The 22524-nt window shown below is 41.3% G+C and overlaps 1 protein-coding gene across 4 annotated transcripts in view; it reads right to left on the bottom strand.

Moving 5' to 3' along the window:
• Positions 1-16923, bottom strand: part of ddr2l (discoidin domain receptor family, member 2, like) — a 30848-nt gene extending 13925 nt beyond the window's left edge. The window contains exons 1-4 of one of the 4 annotated variants that reach the window (XM_058635437.1): positions 16583-16923; positions 1982-2080; positions 1761-1863; positions 940-1015 (exon numbers count right to left, since the gene is read on the bottom strand). In XM_058635437.1, the coding sequence (XP_058491420.1) occupies positions 940-1015; positions 1761-1863; positions 1982-2042 (240 nt within the window). In that variant the 5' untranslated portion in view covers positions 2043-2080; positions 16583-16923. Of the gene's footprint in view, positions 1-939; positions 1016-1760; positions 1864-1981; positions 2081-4221; positions 4324-16582 lie in introns of those variants that run through there. The other 3 variants (XM_058635435.1, XM_058635438.1, XM_058635436.1) reach the window with 3 other exon arrangements.
• Between the last annotated feature and the right edge of the window lie 5601 nt (positions 16924-22524).

The raw sequence follows: 22524 nt of genomic DNA, 5'->3' as shown, positions 1-22524 counted from the left end.
TGCCACACCAACAAGCCAGACTCAAACTTTCTAAACTCCTTTGTTTTCATGTGTGATGTTCTTTAACCATATTATTCAAAGCCTCTCTCACAGGTTAGTGATCAACAGTTCATTTAAACATTTTATCATAACGTAACTGTGTTTACAGTCTTTGCTAATTCTGTTGCATGACTGGAGATTTTGACCGATCACCAGACAGTTCAAAGAGAGGAAGGGCGCTGCTATTGGCTGCTTTACTACAACTACTCTGCATCTTTCAGAGATAGGGAGAGAGAGAGAGAGAGAGAGGGAGAGAGAGAGAGAGAGGTTACCTCATGTCATCTGTCACTTACTGTTAAAGCACATCTGATGAGAGCTCCACACAGCAAACCTACAAATCATTTTCCTTTACTAACCTGCTAATAATGCTGCCTACTCGTCTGTCTAGTGTCATATCTATGTTTGGTCACATGTGACGAACAGGGCTGTTTGAAGTTATTACCACATGGAGGATATTTTTATATTCATTCAAGCATGACTTTTAGAGGGTGACAGGGTGACAGCCCTAGTGACACAGGGAATGACACGTGAAACCAGGATTAATTTAGCTCAGTTTCATGTCTATTGGTGTCCATTGTCCATTTAGATGATAACCATCATCTAAATGGTTATTGTATCAGTGATCTCAGTGATCTCTGCCATGGTTTTGATGTTTCTGTCTCCTTCAGCCCTCCTTCAGCCTGGTCTCTGATTGGCTGGGATCGCTGAGTTTTTGCAGACTCAGATCACATTTCCAGTTAGTCTGTCACACATGGGTGAGTCTTTGAATTGTTCACACATTATATTCAATATCTTTTCAGTCTTTTCTTCTTGTCATGACTCCCTGCTGGTTTAAAAGCCTCACTGTGACTCCATGTTAGACTGTGCTTTCTTTCTTTGAAGTGGTGGACAGAGACAAACCTGCAGGTACTGACTGTCTGAAGGCTCCAGCTGTCCCTCAGGACACCACGCACCGTCGCCCTCCTCACGATTGAACCTGCAAATGCACACATGGTTGATACGCACATCTACAGGTTCTGCAGTCAGAGGCATAGAACATTTCATCCTCTGAGTCTGATTCACTTGCTGGTTTAGTGTCTTAGGAAATAACTAACTCACTATTTTTAGTGCATGACAGCAATCTGAATGATGATGTCAAAGGTTAAAAGGATGATGCTTCTCACACTCACCCGTTCCCACCACTGGAAGATTGTCACTCACACTTCATAAGGTCAAAAACAAATATAATGGAGATACTGTTTGTTTGTGTGTTTGTATCTGGGACTCAGCAGCAGTTCTTTTCATGTTTGTTTCAGTGTGACATCATTGTAATAAAAGAAATGTTCATTCATTCAAACATCACAGTCCAAGGTCAGTGAAGTGTTTATTCTGTATTGTAATATAATTTGATATTACAGCTGATCAAATGTATATAAAGTCATGTAAAGACAAACAGCGAATGAGAAATAATAAATATTAAATAAAATACAATAAAGAGCAAATGTATACACTCTCAAATTAAAATATACTAAAAAAGTGTAATGTAAAATTTTTACATTGCATTGAAATGAAGTGCATAATAACAACTTGACTAAAGTCAAAGACATTAGAAAGGATTCAAGTTTTTTTGTTTTATTCAAGCTCAGTGGGTGGAGAGGATGTGAAATATAATGACAAAATAAAAGCACAAAACCAAAGATCAAAACAAAGTCAACATCATTTAGAGTCACCGTCACACTGACCTGGCGTAATGTGGTGCTGTTGTCTCATACCACTGGCTGGATGCTGTGATGTCATCATCTTTGATCCGCCCATCCTCCATGCCCAGCGCATATCGACAATGTGCTGTAACACACACACACACACACACACACACACACACACACACACAGTGAGGACTCCTGGAAGTGTGTGTGTGTGTGTGTGTGTGTGTGTGTGTGTGTGTGTGTGTGTGTTTTCGTACTGGGGTCAATCTGTCCAAAGGCTGCTATAACTTGAAGGATCAGCAGCAGGAAGAGGTGCATGATGGTCCACCGATCACACCAGCACACACGCTACATCTCTGAGAGTGAGAGAGTGAGAGAGTGAGAGAGAGAGAGAGAGAGAGAGAGAGAGAGAGGTTAGTTTGAGAGTTACTTTGTGTGATTTTGAGTTGAGACAAAAAGTTTCATCTCCTACCACCAAACCTTAATTCAGAATATCGATTTGGTGATATTAAATTAGTACTTTATCAGTCCCGCAGGGAACATTCCTTCTCTACATTCAACCCATCGTCTAACTCAAGGGGTGTCAAACTCAAATGACCTAGGGGGCCAATGAGCATCTAGTCTGGTCAAGCAGGGGCCGACATAGAGGAAAAAAAGCGGAAAAAAACAACTATTTAGTAGCCGGTGGGCAATATAAGATATTCATTATGATATTAGACAGAATTGCAAAGTAAAAGTGCTTGTTTTGATATAAAATGATTCACAATAAAAACACATTTATGATGCACAAAAACGGAGAATTAAATATAACATATAGCAAATAATGACGAGGATAATTGTGATTAAAACAGCTTAAATATATGTCATTTCATGTTGAGTGTAATACATTTAATAAAGCAATGATTACAACCGAATGTCTTATTACTATTATAAAAATATTGCCGGAAAATACATTTAGTCTTATATTCTGTCTCTATTGCATCACCTCGCACAGTGGTGGGCGGGCATGTAATCCATTGAAAGGCCACATGTGGCCCCCGGGCCACCAGATTGACACCCCTGCTCTACGAGAAACCTTCCTAGAATTAGGAGCAGCAGGCAGCCACTGAGCAGCGCCTAGGAAACTATGGGGTTTGGGTACGTGGCTCAGGGGTACCCCAGCCCTTTTTTGACCTGGTGGGGACTCAAACTAGCAACCCTCCAATTACAAGCCAAATTCCCTTTCCACTTGGGCTCAGGCTCCCCATATATATCTTCATCCTTCCTAATGCAATATGATAATCAATACGTTTGGGCAAATATTGATATTTTATCAAACTGTCCAAATTGTAGAAACGTTTTACCATCATATTGTGTCTTTAGCTTACTAAATATCACATCGTAAACTAGTTTTGTATTTAACTTCTATTATTGCATTACATCTTTTCTTTATCTTACCTCATACTGTATCTTAACCTTATGGTTTCTTATCTTAATCTTATCATCTAATTGCATTGTATCACATCCTAACTCTATATGCTACCATTCCTTGGCTTGTAGTATAGTGTTGTACAATAATATTATGTTTGAGCAACAATTTGTACAAAAGATGTGCCCAAATTAGCTACTACCATTCAGTTTAGTTATTTATGTTCACATTTTAGATGTAATGACTTATGGGAACATGTTTTGCTCCACTACAACTAGAGCTACATGTTCACTGTTATGACATCAAATGAAAAGTTCCTGTAGTTGAAAATTGGACTAATGCACTAAGTGCAAAAGACACTTCCCTGGTGGTCTGTGTGTGTGTGTTATTGCTGTTGAAGTGGAGCACTTTATGAAAGCGAAACACAAACAGCAGCCCACTCACAGAGGTTATGCAACACTGACACACACAAACACATAGAGAACATGTGTGTTATTTAGTAGTATATCTTTTCCAAATCTTAAAAACCTAGGTTTGTGCAGCTTTTCTTCTTAAGACACTGCACTACACTTAAGACGGCTCAAACAAAGCATTATCCCTAACCTTAACCATAACCAGTTAATCCTAACCCTTACCTAACTACAGTTCAAATATTGACCCTAAACCTAACCAGTTCATCAAAAATTAGGTTCTGCCACAGTAGGACCAGGTTTTGATGGTCTTGATGAGGACTACTGCTCCTAACAAGGTCAGTGTTTATGCCAGAAAAGTCCTAAAAAGGTAACAAATACAAGTACACACGCGTTTGCACAGCTTTCATAGTGAGGACACCCACAGACATTCCTTAACCATCACAACTAAATGCCAAACCCTAAAACCAAGTCTTACTTAACCCTCTTTTAAGGGGTAACAGAATGGGAGGACCAGTCAAAACATCCTTACTTCCCTCACTCACAAATGCTTTGGTCCTCACAAAGATACAAGTAATGTATAGGACATTGCAAGTGAACTGAAGAAAGCGTTCATCTCCATCATTATTGTATTAATCTGAAAGAATGGTCATCAAATGTAAAAGGCATTAATCCTCACCTGTACTTTTTGGTTCTGGTCCTGAGAGTGGTTCTCAAACTTTTTCTGTTGGGCCCCCCTTTGGAGGAAGAAATTTCCTAGGGGTCCCCCGACTCCCACAAAATTGTAACAATGTGTCAAGTATAACATTTATTTACAGAATGAGTAAAAGTAATCATAGGAAAATGACCAAGAGAACAGAATCCACCAAAACCTTAAATTGGCTAAAATTGCTGATGTTCGTTGTGGATGTTATATTGTTAAGATAACATAAACTTATATTTTACAAGGAGAGCCTTTTTTTGGTGGCTACAGCCATTTGTGTCTGTTGTCCGCCTGCCTAAACCTGCCTACGCCTGCCTACGCCTGCCTACGCTTGTCTACGCCTGGAGTCACAGAGAGCAGTCACCTGTCTGTAATACACTTACTGTGCATGATCATAAACCATCTCTTTAATCTGAATGTCTGCGTTTGTCTTGGCAAGTTTAACAACACTTAAAAGTAGAAGACATCCGTAACATCATCGACTGTGGTTTCCATGGCGATGTCACTCTCTACTTTGGACCACTGAAAAAAAATTGTTAAAATAGTGACCCTCAACCATTCACAACAGTCACTTTTCTGATTGATCAATCCAGCCTGTTTTGCTTTCCCATCATTTTCTGCTTTTTTTCTCCTTCTTTCTCACTTCCTCACTCCTTATATCCACTCTAATCCCTCCCTCTCTCCTCCTTCCCTACTCATATGTCCTCCCTTGTCCTCCCCCCTCTTTCTCTTCCCTCTTCTGTCAGAACAAACTGGAGCCAAAAGCCTCAACATTCCAAACATTCAACGCAACCCAGATTTGCCTCTCTCTCTCTCTCGCTCTCTCTCTCACCCAAAAACTTCAGAATCCACATGCCTTTCACGAGTCTCTCTTGCTTTCCCTCTCTCGCTCTCTATCTTACTGTAACACACAGGAATGTGCATCTCTCTCTCTCTCTCTCTCTCGTTGGGGGTGAGGGAGCCTGAGTTCACCCTGAACAAAACATATTGTTCAAAACTTAAGACCCAACATATACACTGTACACATAAGGGAAAGTTTGTTGCTGCTGTTTACCTCCCAATCAACAACATTTGTTTTACTTTCGTTGGCTTCCTTTTCTGCACTTGGGCAACAGAGGCTTGTTAGAATTTAGAATAACTTTTGTCGAATTTTGACCCTGGAGTTAGACGCAATACCGCTGCACCACAGAGTCTGTTACACATGACAGAGGCTTGTTGGGTGAATGGGGTGAAGTCTGCCATCTTTGATTGCCTTGTTTTAATTATTTCAAGTTTTCACTGCCTTTGGTTCCTTATGTTTCTGCTTCAAAGGCTGTGAAATAAGGCTTCATGATTGTCAAGTGTCACTGGTGGACATGTAACAAAGAAAAGAATGAAGGTATTTCTCAACTCAGGGGAAACTGAGGTCAGGAAGCACAATTTTTCAAAAATACTACCCCTATTCTACTAATACAAAGCTAAATGCAAATCGGTGAAGTATTCCTTTAAGTCGGCGAAGGGCAGCAGTAAATGATAGCATGATTGTATGTCATAATAAAAACATGAAGATAAAACTGTTAGTAGTTAATAACAGTTATAGTTACTTATGTTAGCTAAGCCCTTAGCATGGGTGGTGCAGCAGTGAAAAGCCCCCTCAAACTAGAGTTGTTCCGATTCCGATACAGGTATGGTATGGTAATGCCTCCGATACTGCCGAAAATGTGGGTATCGGTATTTGGCGAGTACTGGAGTCCATGCACCGATCCGATACCACGTTATTTAATAGAGCTCCGTTAGCTCTGACGCGGTTCTTCTTCGCCGCTCTTGAAACAGTTGCGCTGTGCTGTTTTAGAGGTGTGAAGAAGAACTGATCACCCGACACCTGTAGACAAGGAGCTAACGTTGGCTCATCATCTCGGCGGTTTGGCAGTATTTACCAGTTAGCTCCGTTAGCGTTGTTAGCTGCGCTAGCTGCGCTAGCTCCGTTAGCGCGTCTACAGTCAAACCGGAGCGGCCCGTTTGTTAAACGAAAAGAGCAGCGCTACAGCTAACCAGCGTACCTGTGTCCTGCGTATGTATGCCTCTGTTTTTAAAGTTTAGCTTTACTTCAGAGACTCATTTTAACAATCTGGAGTCAAGTAAAAATGATGTGACGCACGTCCTTTCCCGGTCAGTCGTCGTGGAAACATGAAGCTCTGCCAGTGCCGCGGTGTTTGGACCAGAGTGAAAACAAACGTACAAGCTGAAAAACGAAATAACATATCACTGGTAAAAATAAATGATGTCCATTTGCTGTATTCGTTCAGGTTTTACAGAGGGTTTAACGTGAGCCAAACCTTACCACAAATGATTTATTTATTTATATATTTATATATATATATATACAGTATATGTATATATATATATATATATATATATATATACACACACATATATATATATATATATATATATATATATATATATATATATATATATATATATGTGTATATATATATATATATATATATATATATATATATATATATATATATATATATATATATACATACAGCGGAGAAAATAAGTATTGAACGCGTCAACATTTTTCTCAGTAAATATATTTCCGATGGGGCTATTGGGATGGAATTTTCACCGGATGTCAGTAACAACCCAAGTTATCCACACATACAAAGAAATAAAAACAAATGAGTCCACAAATGAAGTTGTGTGTAATAAAGTGAAATGACACAGGGAGAAAGTATTGAACACATGAAGAAAAAAAGGTGTAAGAAGGCACAGGAAGCCAGTATTTAGGAAGCAATCCTGCCCCCTATCAGTGCAAATTAATATTAGCTGGATAAGTCCTAATTGGTGGCCTATAAAGGTTTCTCATTACCAAGGTGACACTCAAGAAGCATTTCAAGATGGGTAAAAGCAAAGAGCTGTCCCAAGACCTTCACAAGCCTATTGTAGACAAACATACGGATGGCATTGGTTACAGATGTATATCTAAACTTCTGAATGTTCCAGTGAGCACTGTTGGAGCTATTATTCGGAAGTGGAAAGAACATAGTTACACCATTAACGGACCACGACCAGGTGCTCCTCGCAAGATTACTGATAGAGGAGTCCAAAGAATAATTAGAAGAGTTGTCTAAGAACCAAGGACCACTCATGGAGATCTTCAGAAAGACCTTGAAGAAGCAGGTACAGTTGTTTAAAAAAAAAACAATTAGTAATGCACTCCACCGCCATGGCCTCTATGCACGCTCACCACGCAAGACACCACTGCTCAAGAAAAGGCATGTGGAAGCTCGCTTAAAGTTTGCTGCACAACATTTGGACAAGCCAATGTTATACTGGGAAAAGATAATCTGGTCAGATGAGACCAAAATTGAACTCTTTGGCTATCATAACATACAATATGTTTGGAGGAGAAATGGTGCTGCACATCACCCTAAAAACACCATACCAACAGTGCAGTTTGGAGGTGGGAGCATCATGGTGTGGGGCTGTTTTTCAGCATCCGGCACTAGCAGACTTCATGTAATTGAAGAAAGGATGAATGGAGAAATGTATTGTGATATTCTTGATAAGAATCTGCTGCCATCCACAAGGATGCTGAAGATGGTGGACATTTCAGCAAGACAATGACCAAACACAAAGCCAAGGAAACAATCAATTGGTTTAAGAGAAAGAAAATCAAGCTGTTAGAATGGTCCAGTCAATCATCTGACTTGAATCCAAATGAATACCTCTGGAAAGAACTGAAGATCAGAGTTCATAGAAGATGCCTCCGGAACCTTCAAGATTTGAAGACAATTTGTGTGGAAGAATGGGCAAAAATCACAGCTGATCAATGTGTGCGACTAGTTTCTCCATACAGGAGGCGTCTTGAAGATGTCATTACCAACAAAAGCTTTTCTACTAAGTATTAAATAAATTTCAGCAAGTGTATTCAATACTTTCTCCCTGTGTCATTTCACTTTATTACACACAACTTCATTTGTGGACTCATTTGTTTTTATTTCTTTGTATGTGTGGATAACTTGGGTTGTTACTAACATCTGGTGAAAATTTCATCCCAATAGCCCAATCGGAAATATATTTACTGAGAAAAATGTTGACGCGTTCAATACTTATTTTCTCCGCTGTATATATACTGTATATGTATGTTTATTTCGGTCATGTCAGTTTAGATCACTCATCATCACACATCATCTTAGTGTAGTTTACACAATACACATAACCAAAAGGGAAAGCCGGTGAAGCAAAAGCTTATCTAGTCCCGTCCCCATTACCCACAGAATACATATTTTCATCATACAATACATCATTTTTCTTTTTCTTATGACATTTTGACAAAAACATGTTTCAGCATCAGGTAGCACTCAGAGATGCAGTCTAGCTCTAGACAGTCAATCAGACTCCATGTATGTCAGCTGTTGTTTGGTTACATTTGCTTCCACTGCCGTATCCACACGGTGTCTACAGATTTCTGTCTCTGACCTTTGTCATACTTTCCTCCTGGGTCATTCTGTATCGATTAATGATCATCTCTACATACTTCATTTTAAATACACTCCGTTTTGCTGATTTTTTCATCTCCTCATCCAGATTATTCCACTGTCTGACATCCGTGACAGATACGGTAAAGGATTTGGTGATGATAATCATATCACAGTCATGCAGGCGTAGTATGATATATATTTTTTTATAACACACTGGTATCGGTATCGGTACTCGGTATCGGCCGATACCCACAGCACACGTATCGGAATCGGTATCGGGAGGGAAAAAATGGTATCGGAACATCTCTACCTCAAACAGTGTTTTTCCACGCTATGTTCCATTTTTTACCTATTACGCAGTATGTGAATTATTAATATCATTAAAACAAAGGACAAGGAAAATCCAAAAAAGGTTTTTGAATATTGAAGTCATTCTTTTTTTTCACAGTGTGTCACGAAGCGTCAGCTTTGTTAGTGTTTATGTTCTGCTTAGTGTAGTTATTGTGTTAGTTTAGGTTTAAAGTCACGTTAAGTTCATGTCACTATTGGTGTGGGTTTGATTTTCACTTCCCCTTTTATTTTGGTAAATGTGATGTCTTCCTGTCTTGTAGTTTCCTCAGTTGTTTTGACACATCTCCCCTAATTCCCTCATGCACTTCACCTGGTGATCCTTAAGTAATCACTCGCACCTGCCCTTGATTCCCTCTCCCCTATATAGTGTTCTCAGTTCCTTTGTTTTTTGCCAGTGCATTGTTTATGCTTTCGAAAGAACACGTCAGTCCAAGTTTGTTTCGCTTTTGATTCAAGTCAAGTCTAGATAAGTTTTTCCTTCTGTGAAGAAGCGATTTTGTTTTCATCAGAGTATAGTCAAGTTTATTTTTTTCCTTCTGTGAAGGTTTGTTTTCGCCTGCCTGTTCAAGAGGAGAATAAAGACTCTTGAAACCAGTCATCGTGCCTCCTGTCTTGTGCATTTGGGTCCAAGCAGTGTATTCCCCGTTCCTAACAAAACACACTGGCCAAACATGGACCCAGCCGAGACCAAGACAGTAACAGTAGCTCTTGGCGCCCAAAGAAGGAGATTACAGCAGAGTGAAGAGCGGTACGCCAAACTGAACCACGCGGTTCGGCAGCTGACAACGCACCAGCAGATGATCCAATAGTCGGTGATGAACCAGAGCACCTCCATGAATCAAACCATGCAACAGCTGGTCACTCACCTCGACCCCCGCGCTGCCTCCTCTCTCCCTTCTGCAGCTACAGTTCCGGTGCCATCGGTCGCCATACCACCGCCAGCCAGAATGGTACCGGTATATCCTCCACGTCTGGGACCACCGGACAAGTTCACTGGTGAATCCGGTAACTGCGCCCCTTTTTTGATAAACTGCAACCTGCACTTCCAACTGTCCAAGCGTCAAGCATTTTCCACTGAATGCGCAAAAATAGCCTTCATTATCACCCACCTGACGGGTCTAGCCGCTGACTTGGCGACGGTGGAGTGAGATCGTCGGTCGCCTGCCTGCACATCCATGTGCCCTGAGCATCCATGTGATGCTCTTGTCGAGATGGCCATTCGCCTGGTCATTTGTCTGCGCAAGCGGAACCGGGAGCAACGTCAGACGTCTCCTTCACGCCTTCCGTGTCCCAGGACCCCTGCTCTCCCTCGACGAGATCCCTCTGCTGCACCTCCAGCCAACACTGATGAACCCATGCAAATTGGCAGTACGGGGCTCTCCCTCACCGAACGTCAACGACGTTATCACTCTTCATGTCACAGTAATCCTCATAGTTTGAGGATTAACGTGGTTGATCAAACACAACCCCACCATAGACTGGCACACAAGGAAGATTCTATCTTGGGGGGATGAACACGGGAGCTTCTCACAGCAGAATAACGTGACCATCTCCCCGGCTGTTTCTGAGTCAGATAGCACGCTTCGCCCTCACCCTCCACTCCAGACCGACCTGCATCATGTACCGACTTGCTATCACCACTTAGGGGCACAACTCTGCCATAGAGCATACAACTGTCCCATAGATCTGTTACCAGGCGCCACTATTCCCAAGGGAAGGGTTTATGCACTCTTGTCTCCCGAACGCCAGGCTATGAAAGAGTACATAGATCAGTCGCTACGCTCGGGCTTAATTCGGCCATCCTCCTCTCCAGCAGGGGCAGGCTTCTTCTTCGCGGCATCACGGTCAAGAATCGGTACCCCTTACTGCTAATGTCACCGCCTTCGAACAGTTACAGGAGGCACGGGTGTTAGATTTAAGAAACGCGTATCACTTAGTGCATATCAGAGAGGGCGATGAGTGGAAGACTCGCTTTTACACCCCCACCTGAAACAATTCGTTTTCGTATATCTGGACGATATCCTGATTTTCTCACCTGATTCACTCACCCACCATAACGCTCCTAGTCTAAGTGGTTTCCCCGGAGAGAATAGAAATGGACCCGGCTAAAGTCCAAGCCGTAAGAGACTGGCCCACGACCCAAAAACGTTCTCAGGTCATTGACTGGGCACACACCTCGCTGCTGACTTGTCATCCTGGGGGTAAGCAAACCAGCTACGTCGTCCACCAGAGATCCGGGTGGCCATCTCTGGACCACGACGTAAAGGAGTATGTGGCAGCATGCCCGGTCTGTGCACGGAATAAGACCTCCACCATACTCAAGCAGGGACTCCTTCAACCCCTTCCAGTGCCCAGCCGACCTTGGAGCGACATCTCGCTGGACTTCGTCACCGGCCTGCCCTTCTCCAGGAGCAACGCCACTGTGGTCTCACGCTCAATGACCGGTTTTCCAAGATGGTCCACTTCGTTCCCCTGACAAAGTTACCATCGGCCAAGGAGACAGCCAAGCTGGTGCTGGACCAAGTGGTCTGGTTTAATGGGATCCCCCCGGACGCAGTTTCCGACCAGGGGCCACAATTCACATCAAGATTCTGGAAGGAGTTCAGTGACCTACTGGGAGCCACTGCCAGCCTCACTTCGGGCTACCACCCCCAGTCCAATGGGCAGACGGTGAGGATGAATCAGGAACTCAAGACCACCCTGCAGTGCCTGGTGTCACAGAATCCTACTACCTGGAGTGAGCACTTAATTTGGGTGGAGTATGCACACAATACCATGCCAACCTGCTTCTGGTCTGTCTCCTTTTCAGTGTGCTTACAGTTACCAACCACCGCTGTTTCCTGAGACTGAGAAGGAGGTTACGGTGCTGCTGAATTATCTGCTGTAATTCCCCTGTTACTGGTATCTACTAGAGCTGCAGCTAAAGTTTATTTTCATAATCGATTAATCGTTTGGTCCATAAAATATCAGAAAACCTTAAAAAATGTTGATCGGTGTTTGTCAAACCTGGAATGGATGATGTTCTCAAATGTCTTGTTTTGTCCACAAACCAAAATGATTGACTTTTAATGATTTCTTTATCCAGAGCAAAGAAATGAAGAAAATATTCATATCTAAGAAGTTTAAACAATTAAAAATCTTGTTTTAATCTTGAAAAAAGCTTCAAACTGATTCATCGATTATCAAAATAGTTGTCGATTCATTTAGTAATCGATTAATAATCGATTAATCGTTTCAGCTCTAGTATCTATTACCGTTCTTATGTTATGACTCAATGAAAAGAGAAACATAAATCTGCTATGTGTAAAACCAATCACATTGCAAGCTGTTAGAATGTGGCACCGCAACACAGGTGCAACAATTGCTCAGTTTTCTAAAAAGGACTTTAATGTTATGCAACAGTCACAACATGTACAACCTTGCCATATAAACTAATTTTGGTATGGTTGACTCATTGAGCGCCTTTACACCTGGCATTAAAATGTGTTGTCTGTGATCGGATTACAATTCTCGTCACTTGCACACAAGTACAGGTGCACAGGCGTAAATACACCCATGACTCATTGGGGATGGATTGTAATCCGATCGGCCAAAACACTTCAGGCTCCACCCTCAACAACCATGTGATATACAACAGTGGCTGCGATCCCAGCAAACGGTGAAAGTGGCAAGAAAACTGCACAGTCTCCTCAGTCGAAGACGACTTCTTCTCCTACTACAAAAAGCAAAGTGAAGTCCATACAATAGTGCGACTTTACATGCAGCTAACACTGTTGTTGTTGTTTATATGGCAGCAGATAGCAATCAGATCTTGATGTGGACACTGGAGATGGATGTTAATACCAGGTGTACATGCATGTGGTGAAGCGCCGTCTGATCACAGAAAACACATTCTACAGTAATACCAGGTGTAAAAGGGGCCACTGTCGTTTCAGGTAAATGTTTCCATGCTTCCTGCATTATCAGAACATTTAAAGGGCATTGTGACCATAGAGCAGGTAATGGGTACTAGGCCCAAAGTAAAAAAGCTGGAGGCATGTGAAGAATGTGAGGAGAGCTTGATTTAACATGCAGAGCTTCAAAATGACAAACCATCCCTGAGCCACGGTGGTCATGGAACACACCTGAAAAACTGAACCTGATTACTGTGCATGGTTTGTTATGAAAATGTGTGGTAAAGACAGACATTTATTTAACGCGTTAAAAAAAAATAAACACAGTTAACGTTGTTTGTTATACTTCCGGTGGCGACTTGGTCACATGTGCAGGCAAACCAAGCCATCCTGTCTACGGCACAACGATGGATAATGATGCACTTTCAGGCGGAAAGTTTCATTTTAAAAAGTTACCCGACGGCTTGTTGGACAAAACTTAAGTGTGTGTGTGTGTGCATGCGCTGTTTCTCTCTCTCCCTCTTTTTCTCTATGCGAGTTTGTGTTTTCTCTGTTGCCCTCCCTGACTTTTGTGCACCACCAGTGTTTTCTGTGTGTGTCTCTCTCTCTCCTTGTGTGTGTCTCTCTCTCCCTCTCGCTTTCACAGCTCTAAACAGAGCACCATGTCTGATCTTTAAAGAGGACATAGCCCAGAAGTGCCAATTAACGCTGCATTTGTGTGTGTATCTGCGTCATTACCTCGTTTATGAAGCCCTAAAAGTCCATAACAATCAGTTCAGCCACTGTTGAGAGCGCAGGGTTTGATTGTTTTCCTGAGCTCTATGAAGCGGAACGGCACTTCTGTTGACTTATTACGTCACTGGCGAAGTTCACCACTCCTCTAAACAGCAGCGCCTCCTATTCCGGGCACTAGAGTCCGGCCACATCTGGTGACGTACTTTCAACCGTAGAAGAAGAAGAACTACTCTCGTTGTAGCTGCTGAGCTCCGTACAACCGATACGCTCAGCAGCTACAACGAGAGTAGTTCTTCTTATTCTTCTTCTACGGTTGAAAGTAGCAATATAAAGCAGGACACAGCACCAAACTTCACCTAAAGGAAGAAGCAGTGCCAACAATACGTATATAACTGTCTTTGTGTGCTTGTTTTGTCGTTTAGCATTAGCAATAGTCGGCTACAGGCTAAGCTACACGCTAAGCTCGTGTTTCATTTGCATGTGTGTTTATCATCTCGGTAACCACAACGTTATCCAAGCTACAGGTGTCCTACAGCAGTCTTTCACTTGTCACAGTGTCTTCTGGCTTCTTGGCTCAGACTCCAGATCAAATGCGTAAGGGATTACGGCATTACTCAATGTTTTGATAATTGCTAGCGGTGCATCTGCCTTTCCAGAGGGGGAGCTGCGGGTCTGAGAGCTGACGTGCCAATTACGCCACTTCCAGGTAACTGGCCAATCACAAGACAGTGGGAAAGCTCTCGTTGGCTGGCCAATCACAAGACAGTCCGTGTTCGGCGGGTGTAGTTTTGGTCTGAAACAGCACGGCTGACAAGAGCGTCAGTGATGAGACATTTACATCGGCTCGTTTGTAGCAACTACAACGTTTTTTACCATAAACCGACTTCATGTTTGTGAGTACACCTCCATATCTCACATATAAGTGAGATAGGACCATGCTATGGCCTCTTTAATCGATCACCCACCACTTCGATCTGTGTTAGATGGTTTTTTTTTTATTCATGTAGTGCTTTTTTCTTTTGTATTTCTCTGTGAAGGTTTACTAACATGTTTAAAACACCAAGATGAGAAACTGTGTTTAAAGTTTAAAGAAAGCCATTAAAACAGTCTTTGAATTTAAATATACTTTTTGTGTTTATTCTACATTCATTCCATGATTTTATATAAATAAATAAATATCAGGAGCCATTTTGACTGTTTCCTGTGAATGTTTGTGCGTCTGAGTAGATATTAGTTTACAGAGCTATAATGGGAGCATCATAACCTAGATCATAGCTTGATGAAAAGGTCAGATATTTTACATTACCTGACATTTAATGACAGGGGTGTTTGTATGTAAGACATTTCCATCCTTGCCTTAAGTCACACACACACACACACACACACACACACACACACCACTTTACTGGCTCCATGTTGAGCTCAGGAGGAGATCTGGATCCAATTATAATGGCTACAAATTAATTACAAGAAGCATAAATGTGTATTTTGAAGCTATAAGGACACACCTGCTGAGGTTCACCTTAGTTTGAGGTTTGATTAAAACAAGTCAAAGTATTTTTTTTCTTTGAGCCAAACTCAAGCAGCATTATTCATCACCACGATGAATAATGCTGCAGGGTTAGCATTATAGGTCTCCAACGTTAAATGAAGCCAGCACAAACAGATTTGAAAATGAATGTGACACAGTTGAAGGATTTGATCACACTCAGATGTTGACCTGAGACACATGTGGCAAAAAGTCATGAAGACAAAGCTGCTGTTACACCTGAACATCTATAAACACCTGGACACAGAAAAAGAACGTCTATGAGGATGTGAGTTTCAGGTCACATCACAATGGGTGAAACAATCTTTGTTCCAGGTTTTTTTTTAATGTAAACAGCGCTCCCAGTGTTCACAGTCTGAGTCAAACACTCTGAGACTCTGTAGCTTCAGGACTGCAGGTTTTTTATGCCGACTCAAAGACTGGGATCACACATTTAACAACACTACTTCCTTCCATGTCCTATGTACACATTACACATTACCAGATTGCATCCAGCTCAAAAAATCAAATGTTTGATTGACTGCAACTGAGGCTGGGTCAGGTCTGTTACCCTCACACACTTGCAGACTCGACACACTAACATATTTCTGTGCCAACTAGCCATGCAGACTGTCCCCAACTAGTGCTGACTGGTGCAGACTCTGCCGAACTGTGAATTGTGGGTAAAACTGAGCAACAAATCTTAGTGTTCTCAGGTTTAGAGAGACTGATCAGCTGAATTAAAATACTAAAGCACTACCAGGTCACCCTGATTGTCCCTGTACTATCTAAAAGTACTTTAGTACTCTGAACAGGTTGCCCAGTTCTTCCAATTAGTTGCTGTTTCCTACTGTGGAAATTCAGATAGTTCTAGTAAAGTCCCTATATTCTGTTGTCTACCAGCAGTGCCTTTAAAAAATATGCTACTATATTATTACTATGGCCTGAATAGATATAATGGCGATCTATGATTTCCGTATTATCAGTTATATTGTAGCCTATCAACACTAGGACTTTGTTATGTCTTATATTTTGACAACAATGTTTATATTATGTTTGTATACTATGACTGCACAGTGTAACAGATGTCCTGTCATATAATGTTATTGAAATGTAAATTCCAGTGTAAAATGTGCGCCATAATGCTTGAACAGGTCTCAGGTCAGAGCTCAGGTGTCACATGTGTAGGCCTCAGTAGCAGCAGCAGCAGTAGCAGCAGCAGTAGCAGTAGCACTGATCCACCACCGCTGTTGTCATGCAATCTCAGTTTCAAGCTGCAGTCATGTGTCCCTGCCCACTGTCCTCCACTCTGTACACACACACACACACACACACACAGGTGCTGTAAAGTTGTTTACCTGTCCGCAGCAGCAGCAGCGGCAGCGGCGGCGGCGGCGGCAGCAGCAGGAACTCCTTTCCGGTTGTTTTTTTCCTGCCCCGGCGGCGGCAGCTCGTTGGGCTGTTGTCGGAGTCCAGGCGGAGCAGCTACAGGATCATGGTGGAAAAAACCAACGGTCACTTTTGTCTCTGCGGCGGGTCTTTTCGCTTCTTTTCTGACTCCTTATAAACACCTTTTCAACTTTTCCTGAAACTGTGAGTTTGGAAGGACGTGAAAAACTGTTGTTTTTTTACACAGTCCAAAGAGAGGAACACACAGAAAAAAGATAATGTGTATTTACATCACATCCCGTTTCAGAGGAGGAGGAGGAGAGGAAGGAGGAGAAGAAGGAGGAGGAGGAGGGCAACACGAGCCCCTGAGGGTGTGACATCTGAGAACTTGTAGGAAATGTGCTGTAGAGTTCTGCAAAGAGAACTACACACTGACTTACTGACTGGACGGTTGCTGCAAAACTTAATTCTTTACTCTTTAGGTTTATTAGAGCTGCACTGTGCCCTGGAAATACTCTTATTTTGGTAAGGTAACTTTAACTCAACAACCAAAGTAGAGTATTAACATCTTTACAGTTGTATTTAGTGCTGCAACAATGAATCAATGCTTAATCATCAGTAAATTAATCAGAAACTATTCTGATTATCGGATTATCGACTAAGAAATATCAGTTTTTTTGTAAGTTAAAAACAGGTTCTCCGATTGCAGTTTCCAAAAATAAATAAATATGTTCTTGCAGTGGCGTACACAGACATTTGGGAGGGCAGGGGCAAACATGTCTAAAGTGAACCCTGGAGTTGAAGGCAGACCAGCTGAGGGGACTGAAAAACACTGACCTCTATATGGGCCTCCACACATTATTGTATAATGAAGCAAGTTTAAGTTGCTTTTTGACCTTTGAAGATATGCAACAAACCCTTGGTGTGTTAATGATTATTGATATCCCAATGAACTGTTGATTTGTCACTGAAAATAAAATTGACAATCTATTGTAGGTCAATGTGATTTTGTTTTATTTATTTTGTATCTGATGTAAGAAGCAGCTGGTGCCTACATGTTTGTATATGACCTACTCTGACCTCCATTCAAAACCGTGGCTGTTCATCATGTATAATAAAATAGTCTTCATCATTGATTAAGATTACTGTTGATGATTCCGATTGAATCACACGTACACACAGGTATACAGGGACATCCTTTACTGCACAGCATCACTTTGTATCACTGAGATGGACATTTTCTGTAAGGACACCCTTTAGGACACTGTCATGTAGGGACAGTAGCTTCATAATGGAACCCTTCTTGATTGGAAGGACACTCATAGGAAACAAAGTTGCAAGGGCATCTCATAGGACACTGCATGACTTTCCTCCACTCGAAAGACATTCCTTTAGAAACAATACATTAACACACACTTTTTAATTTCTATTTTGCTGTAGAGGTACTTTGGATGTTTTTACCACTTTAGAGTGTACTTCCTTTGCTCCTTTATGAAAGTTAATATTTGTTTTGTGGAAAGAACATTTTAAGGATTTAGAAACACCAGTTAAAAAAATTAAAAACAATTTTCTGCATTTTATAGATGAGACAACTAATCCAGAGAATACTTAAAATAATCAGTTGCAGTGGGGATTGTATGCAGCAGTGATACATTGACTCTGACTAGCGCTAATGGCGCTTATGTGATCCCATTACTTAGATCCCAACATGACTGCCAGCTATTTAGGGAGTGTGTAAGAACTCTCTCCCTGTCACCAAAGTCTAGAGGGATGTGAAATCTGATAAAACACTTATAAAGGGTGACTTTCCCCAAAATATGCTTCAGTAATCATTCAGATTGTTTGCATTGTTGCACGAGGTAGTGACTATGCACATACTGCAAACCAGCCTGAGCCATGTCTTATTCAAAACAAGCCACAATAAGCAACCCTCATCGTGCATGAGAATGAATCTCACATGTGATCCAATGTCTTCAGAAGAATGAAGGATGAGATGGATAATGAGACAAGATGATATGAATCTCAAACCAATGTCACAGCACATGTAATGTTGAAGGCTGAAACACTGTTCTCATATCAGGAAAAAATAAACTGCCTTTGCTGCTGTGTGTGTTTACTTGTATTTGTATCTGTATCTCGTTAGGACCTTTTTCTAGCATAAACACTGACTTTGTCAGGGCCAGTAGTCCTATTGGCTACCAAAACCAGGTCCTAATGAAGTAGAACCCAATTTCTGATGAACAGGTTCATTTTAGGGCTAAGATTTGAATTGTGGTTAGCTTAAGTTTAGGGTTAGGCATAAACTGGTTATAGTTAATGTCAGAGATAAGGCTTTGGTTAGGCTGTGCAAATGTATGTAAGTCAATGGGAGTCTGTGTGTGTGTGTGTGTGTGTGTGTGTGTGTGTGTGTGTGTTAGCCAGCAGATGGCAGAAGAGTTTAGTAAAACAAATAAAGGTGTAGCACTCAATATTACTTTGGGGTGTTTACCACAGGTCACAACCAGTAACAACAATTGTGGTGACCTTTTTATTGCATCACATGAGTGTTTTGCTTTTCTTAGATCCACTCTTCAGAGCTAATGAACACCTTAACAATGAGTCAAACACTTTTCTTTTTGTTTTCATTTTATTAGCAAATGTAATGCAGCTTTGGCCTCTTCAGTTCTGAGTTGACAGTCACAGTCATATAGGGAGGAGCAAGTCATGTCACAGGTGATGACACAACCACAGTTAGTTGGCAGTGGAATTTGTCCTGCTGACGCTCGAGTGACAGATGTGTTCAGACCTCTCAACCTCCAGTAGCCTCAGATTAACCCTGACTTTCAAAGCAGAAGTCGGATTCTGCTTCTTCATACTGTTTTTATAACCATTTAAAAACAAGACTCACTCACTCGCTCGCTCTTCTACCGCTGTATCCTCCATGAGGGTCGCTGGTGCCACACAAGACTTATATGACTGGGAAACAGTATGGTGTAGTGACCAGAAGCATTACAATGTCTTTCATTTTATATTTTTGAGCTCAACACTGGACCGTGTTTGAGGAATGTAACATTTGTACATTCTTTGCATTCAAAGCAAAGTTTCACATGAAGACTGATAATTATCTAAAGAATCAGCAAATTCTTAATTATTAATCTTAGTCACACATTTTTGTTCCCAAACCCTTGATACATGCTGATAAGTGCACTCTAAAGTTTTTTGTTAAAGTTGAGTTTTTTGATTACTTGATTCATGTATTTAATATTTAGTTAATATTTAGATAGTTTAGTTATTTATACTTAAAATATATAAGTGCACTGCTGTCAGATCACAAGTAAATATTTATTAAAGTTAAGCAATTTTCTTAGTCTTTTGTTATTATTATGTTAAAAAAAGTAAAATCGGAAAAGTATTGTATTGTATTGTGATGTAATGTAATGTAATGTATTGTATTGTATCGTATTGACCAAAAAAATCTTCTAATTCTAATTGTCAGTACTGGTTGACCTCAACTCAGAGTGCCATCACAGTTTGTTTGAAGTCTGTAACATGTTGTGTTTTAATGGAGAGGATGATCACACATGTGAAGAAAAAACATCATCCTTTCCAGTGTTCTGTGACGTAAAATCATTGATTTGTTTTGGTGAAGGAAGTGCCCAGTTTATATCTTAATAGTATTCACAGCACAGTCAGCTGTGACTAGTGAATCATATTTTGGGGCAAACTCATCACTCTTTTCAGATTTGACTGAAGATTCACTTCCAAAGTCAGGTTATGTCTCTCTGCCCATTCATGTAGATCAGAGCCTGGACTGTTAGTGCCACACAGGTGTCCGGAGGCACTGCCAAATGTCTGCCGAGCGGCAAGACTTTCAGGAGACAGTGGAAACATCTTGCGGGCTGTCCACACACAGCATGTCAAATGTCAAACAACCGTCAGCAGAACTAGAGCATCTTCGTGCACTGACTCACACATAAACTGGCTCTAGTGTGCCAAATATAAACAAAGCCCATCAGCATCACTCTATCTCATCATCCGTTTACTCCTTCTCCTCCTCTAATGGTTGTCCATCAGTCACACTGGTGCTCACAGGAAACATTTACATCCTCCACAGAAAACACATGTGACTCGTTTTTATTCTGAGTAAACATAAAGAACAGATTTTACTAAGTGGCCTCGGTGGCCTACTTTCTTGCACGCTACCAGTGACATTTTATAGTGAACTGCACACACTTGTGTTTGCTATATTTCTTCAGGGATTTATGGGATAAAGATGTAAAATATTGGTGACCTGTCCAGGGTGTACCTCGCCTTTTGCCCTCAGCTGGGATTGGTACCAGGGGCCCCGCGACCTTCAAATGGAGGATAAAGTGGAAGATGAATGAATGTGTATCAAAATGGATGCAGTTTATGGTGTTAAAGGTGATCCCAGGAAGCAGGATGAGGGCAGCAGTTAGTCTCCAGTGACAAGTGATTACATAAAAATTCAGTTTGAATGTAAGTCTTGGGGAATGTTCTTATGACACCAGGAACCATTTTCCGAAAGAGTTCAACAGCAAATGATTTTTGTTAATTATATTCCCATTCAGAGGTAAATAGAGTGAAAGTCAGAATGTTTATTGTCCAACAGGTGCCAGGACATCAGAGTCTATGTTTTAAATGTATGGGTTAAAGTTACAGTCAAAGATGTTGCAGTTTAATTTAGATTATTCTCTTCTTTCAATTCTTAGCAATGTTTTCACACTGCTGTTTTCACAATGTTTGTGACACATGTGTCACAAGAAACAGAAATATGAATATTTTGTGGGCACAACCAATCATAGTGACAAACAACTATTCACTCTCACATTCACACCTATGGTCAATTTACAGGGTCCAATTTATCTAATCCCCATATCTGCACCCCTGTGGACTGTGGGAGGTAACCGGAGAATCCAGAGAAAACCCACGCACACATGGGGAGAACATGCAAACTCCATTTAGAAAGGCCCTTGTTTTGACCGGGTCAAAACTAGTCACTCACAGGCCAAATATGGTAGCAATCAACTGTGAAAAACCACATATGACGGGACATGTGTCCTCACCTTGTGTTCACACAGCTTCAGACAAAGACAAACCAGTTTAATTGAGACAACTCATATTTGAACTGTTTATTGCAGCAGGCGCTAAAGTACAGGCAGCAATGCTGAAATGAGGCAGCAAATGGAATGATGGGCAGAGGGATATGGATGAAAAGTGTTGCAATTAAAATATTAAAATTGACAGTAAAATTGGAAGGGTGTGTTTGTTATGTTCTATGGTGAATGATGCGTGTTACATGTTTGTGGTGCAGCCTGAGATGACTGCCTGAATCAGCTTTTCAGCCAAATGAAAAAGGATGAATTTATATGAAGTAACATTTAACATTTCAAATAATAATAAAACATCTCTGTTACATGAAGAAACACAACAACATTGAGGGTCTAAAAGAGAAACTCCACCCTCCAGCACCGGTGCTGGTGCCAGCCAACACGTCGATGAAACAGAAGCCAAATACACCTGTAAACACACATAGCTTTGTCCTACTAGAGGAGACCAGAGACCAATGTGTACCCACTGACCTGGTGGTGGTGCCATAATTAGGGTAGAGTTATGCTGGGCAAGTACAAGTGTGAGACATGGGGGTGCAATAATACCACATTACAGGCTAATAATCCACTCATAATCACTGCAGGAGAAATGTCTTCTCCACAGTAGCTTTTCACATAAGCAGACACTTTCCTAAAGAAGGCAGAAGAAAGAAGAAGGAGCATGATGATGCTCATGATTAAAAACTCAGAACTCAGATCAGGACAAAACCAATTGCTGTTTTTCTCTGTGTCTTTTTAGGTTAGGACATTGTTTAACTCATGGACTCTGTCCAAATGGCTACAGTTTGTCCCCATTTCTGCAC

Source organism: Solea solea, chromosome 8 (genome assembly GCF_958295425.1).
Source record: "Solea solea chromosome 8, fSolSol10.1, whole genome shotgun sequence".
Lineage (NCBI taxonomy): Eukaryota > Metazoa > Chordata > Actinopteri > Pleuronectiformes > Soleidae > Solea > Solea solea.
The sequence above is the reverse complement of the archived record's forward strand: the minus strand, read 5'-3'. Positions and strand labels throughout refer to the sequence as shown.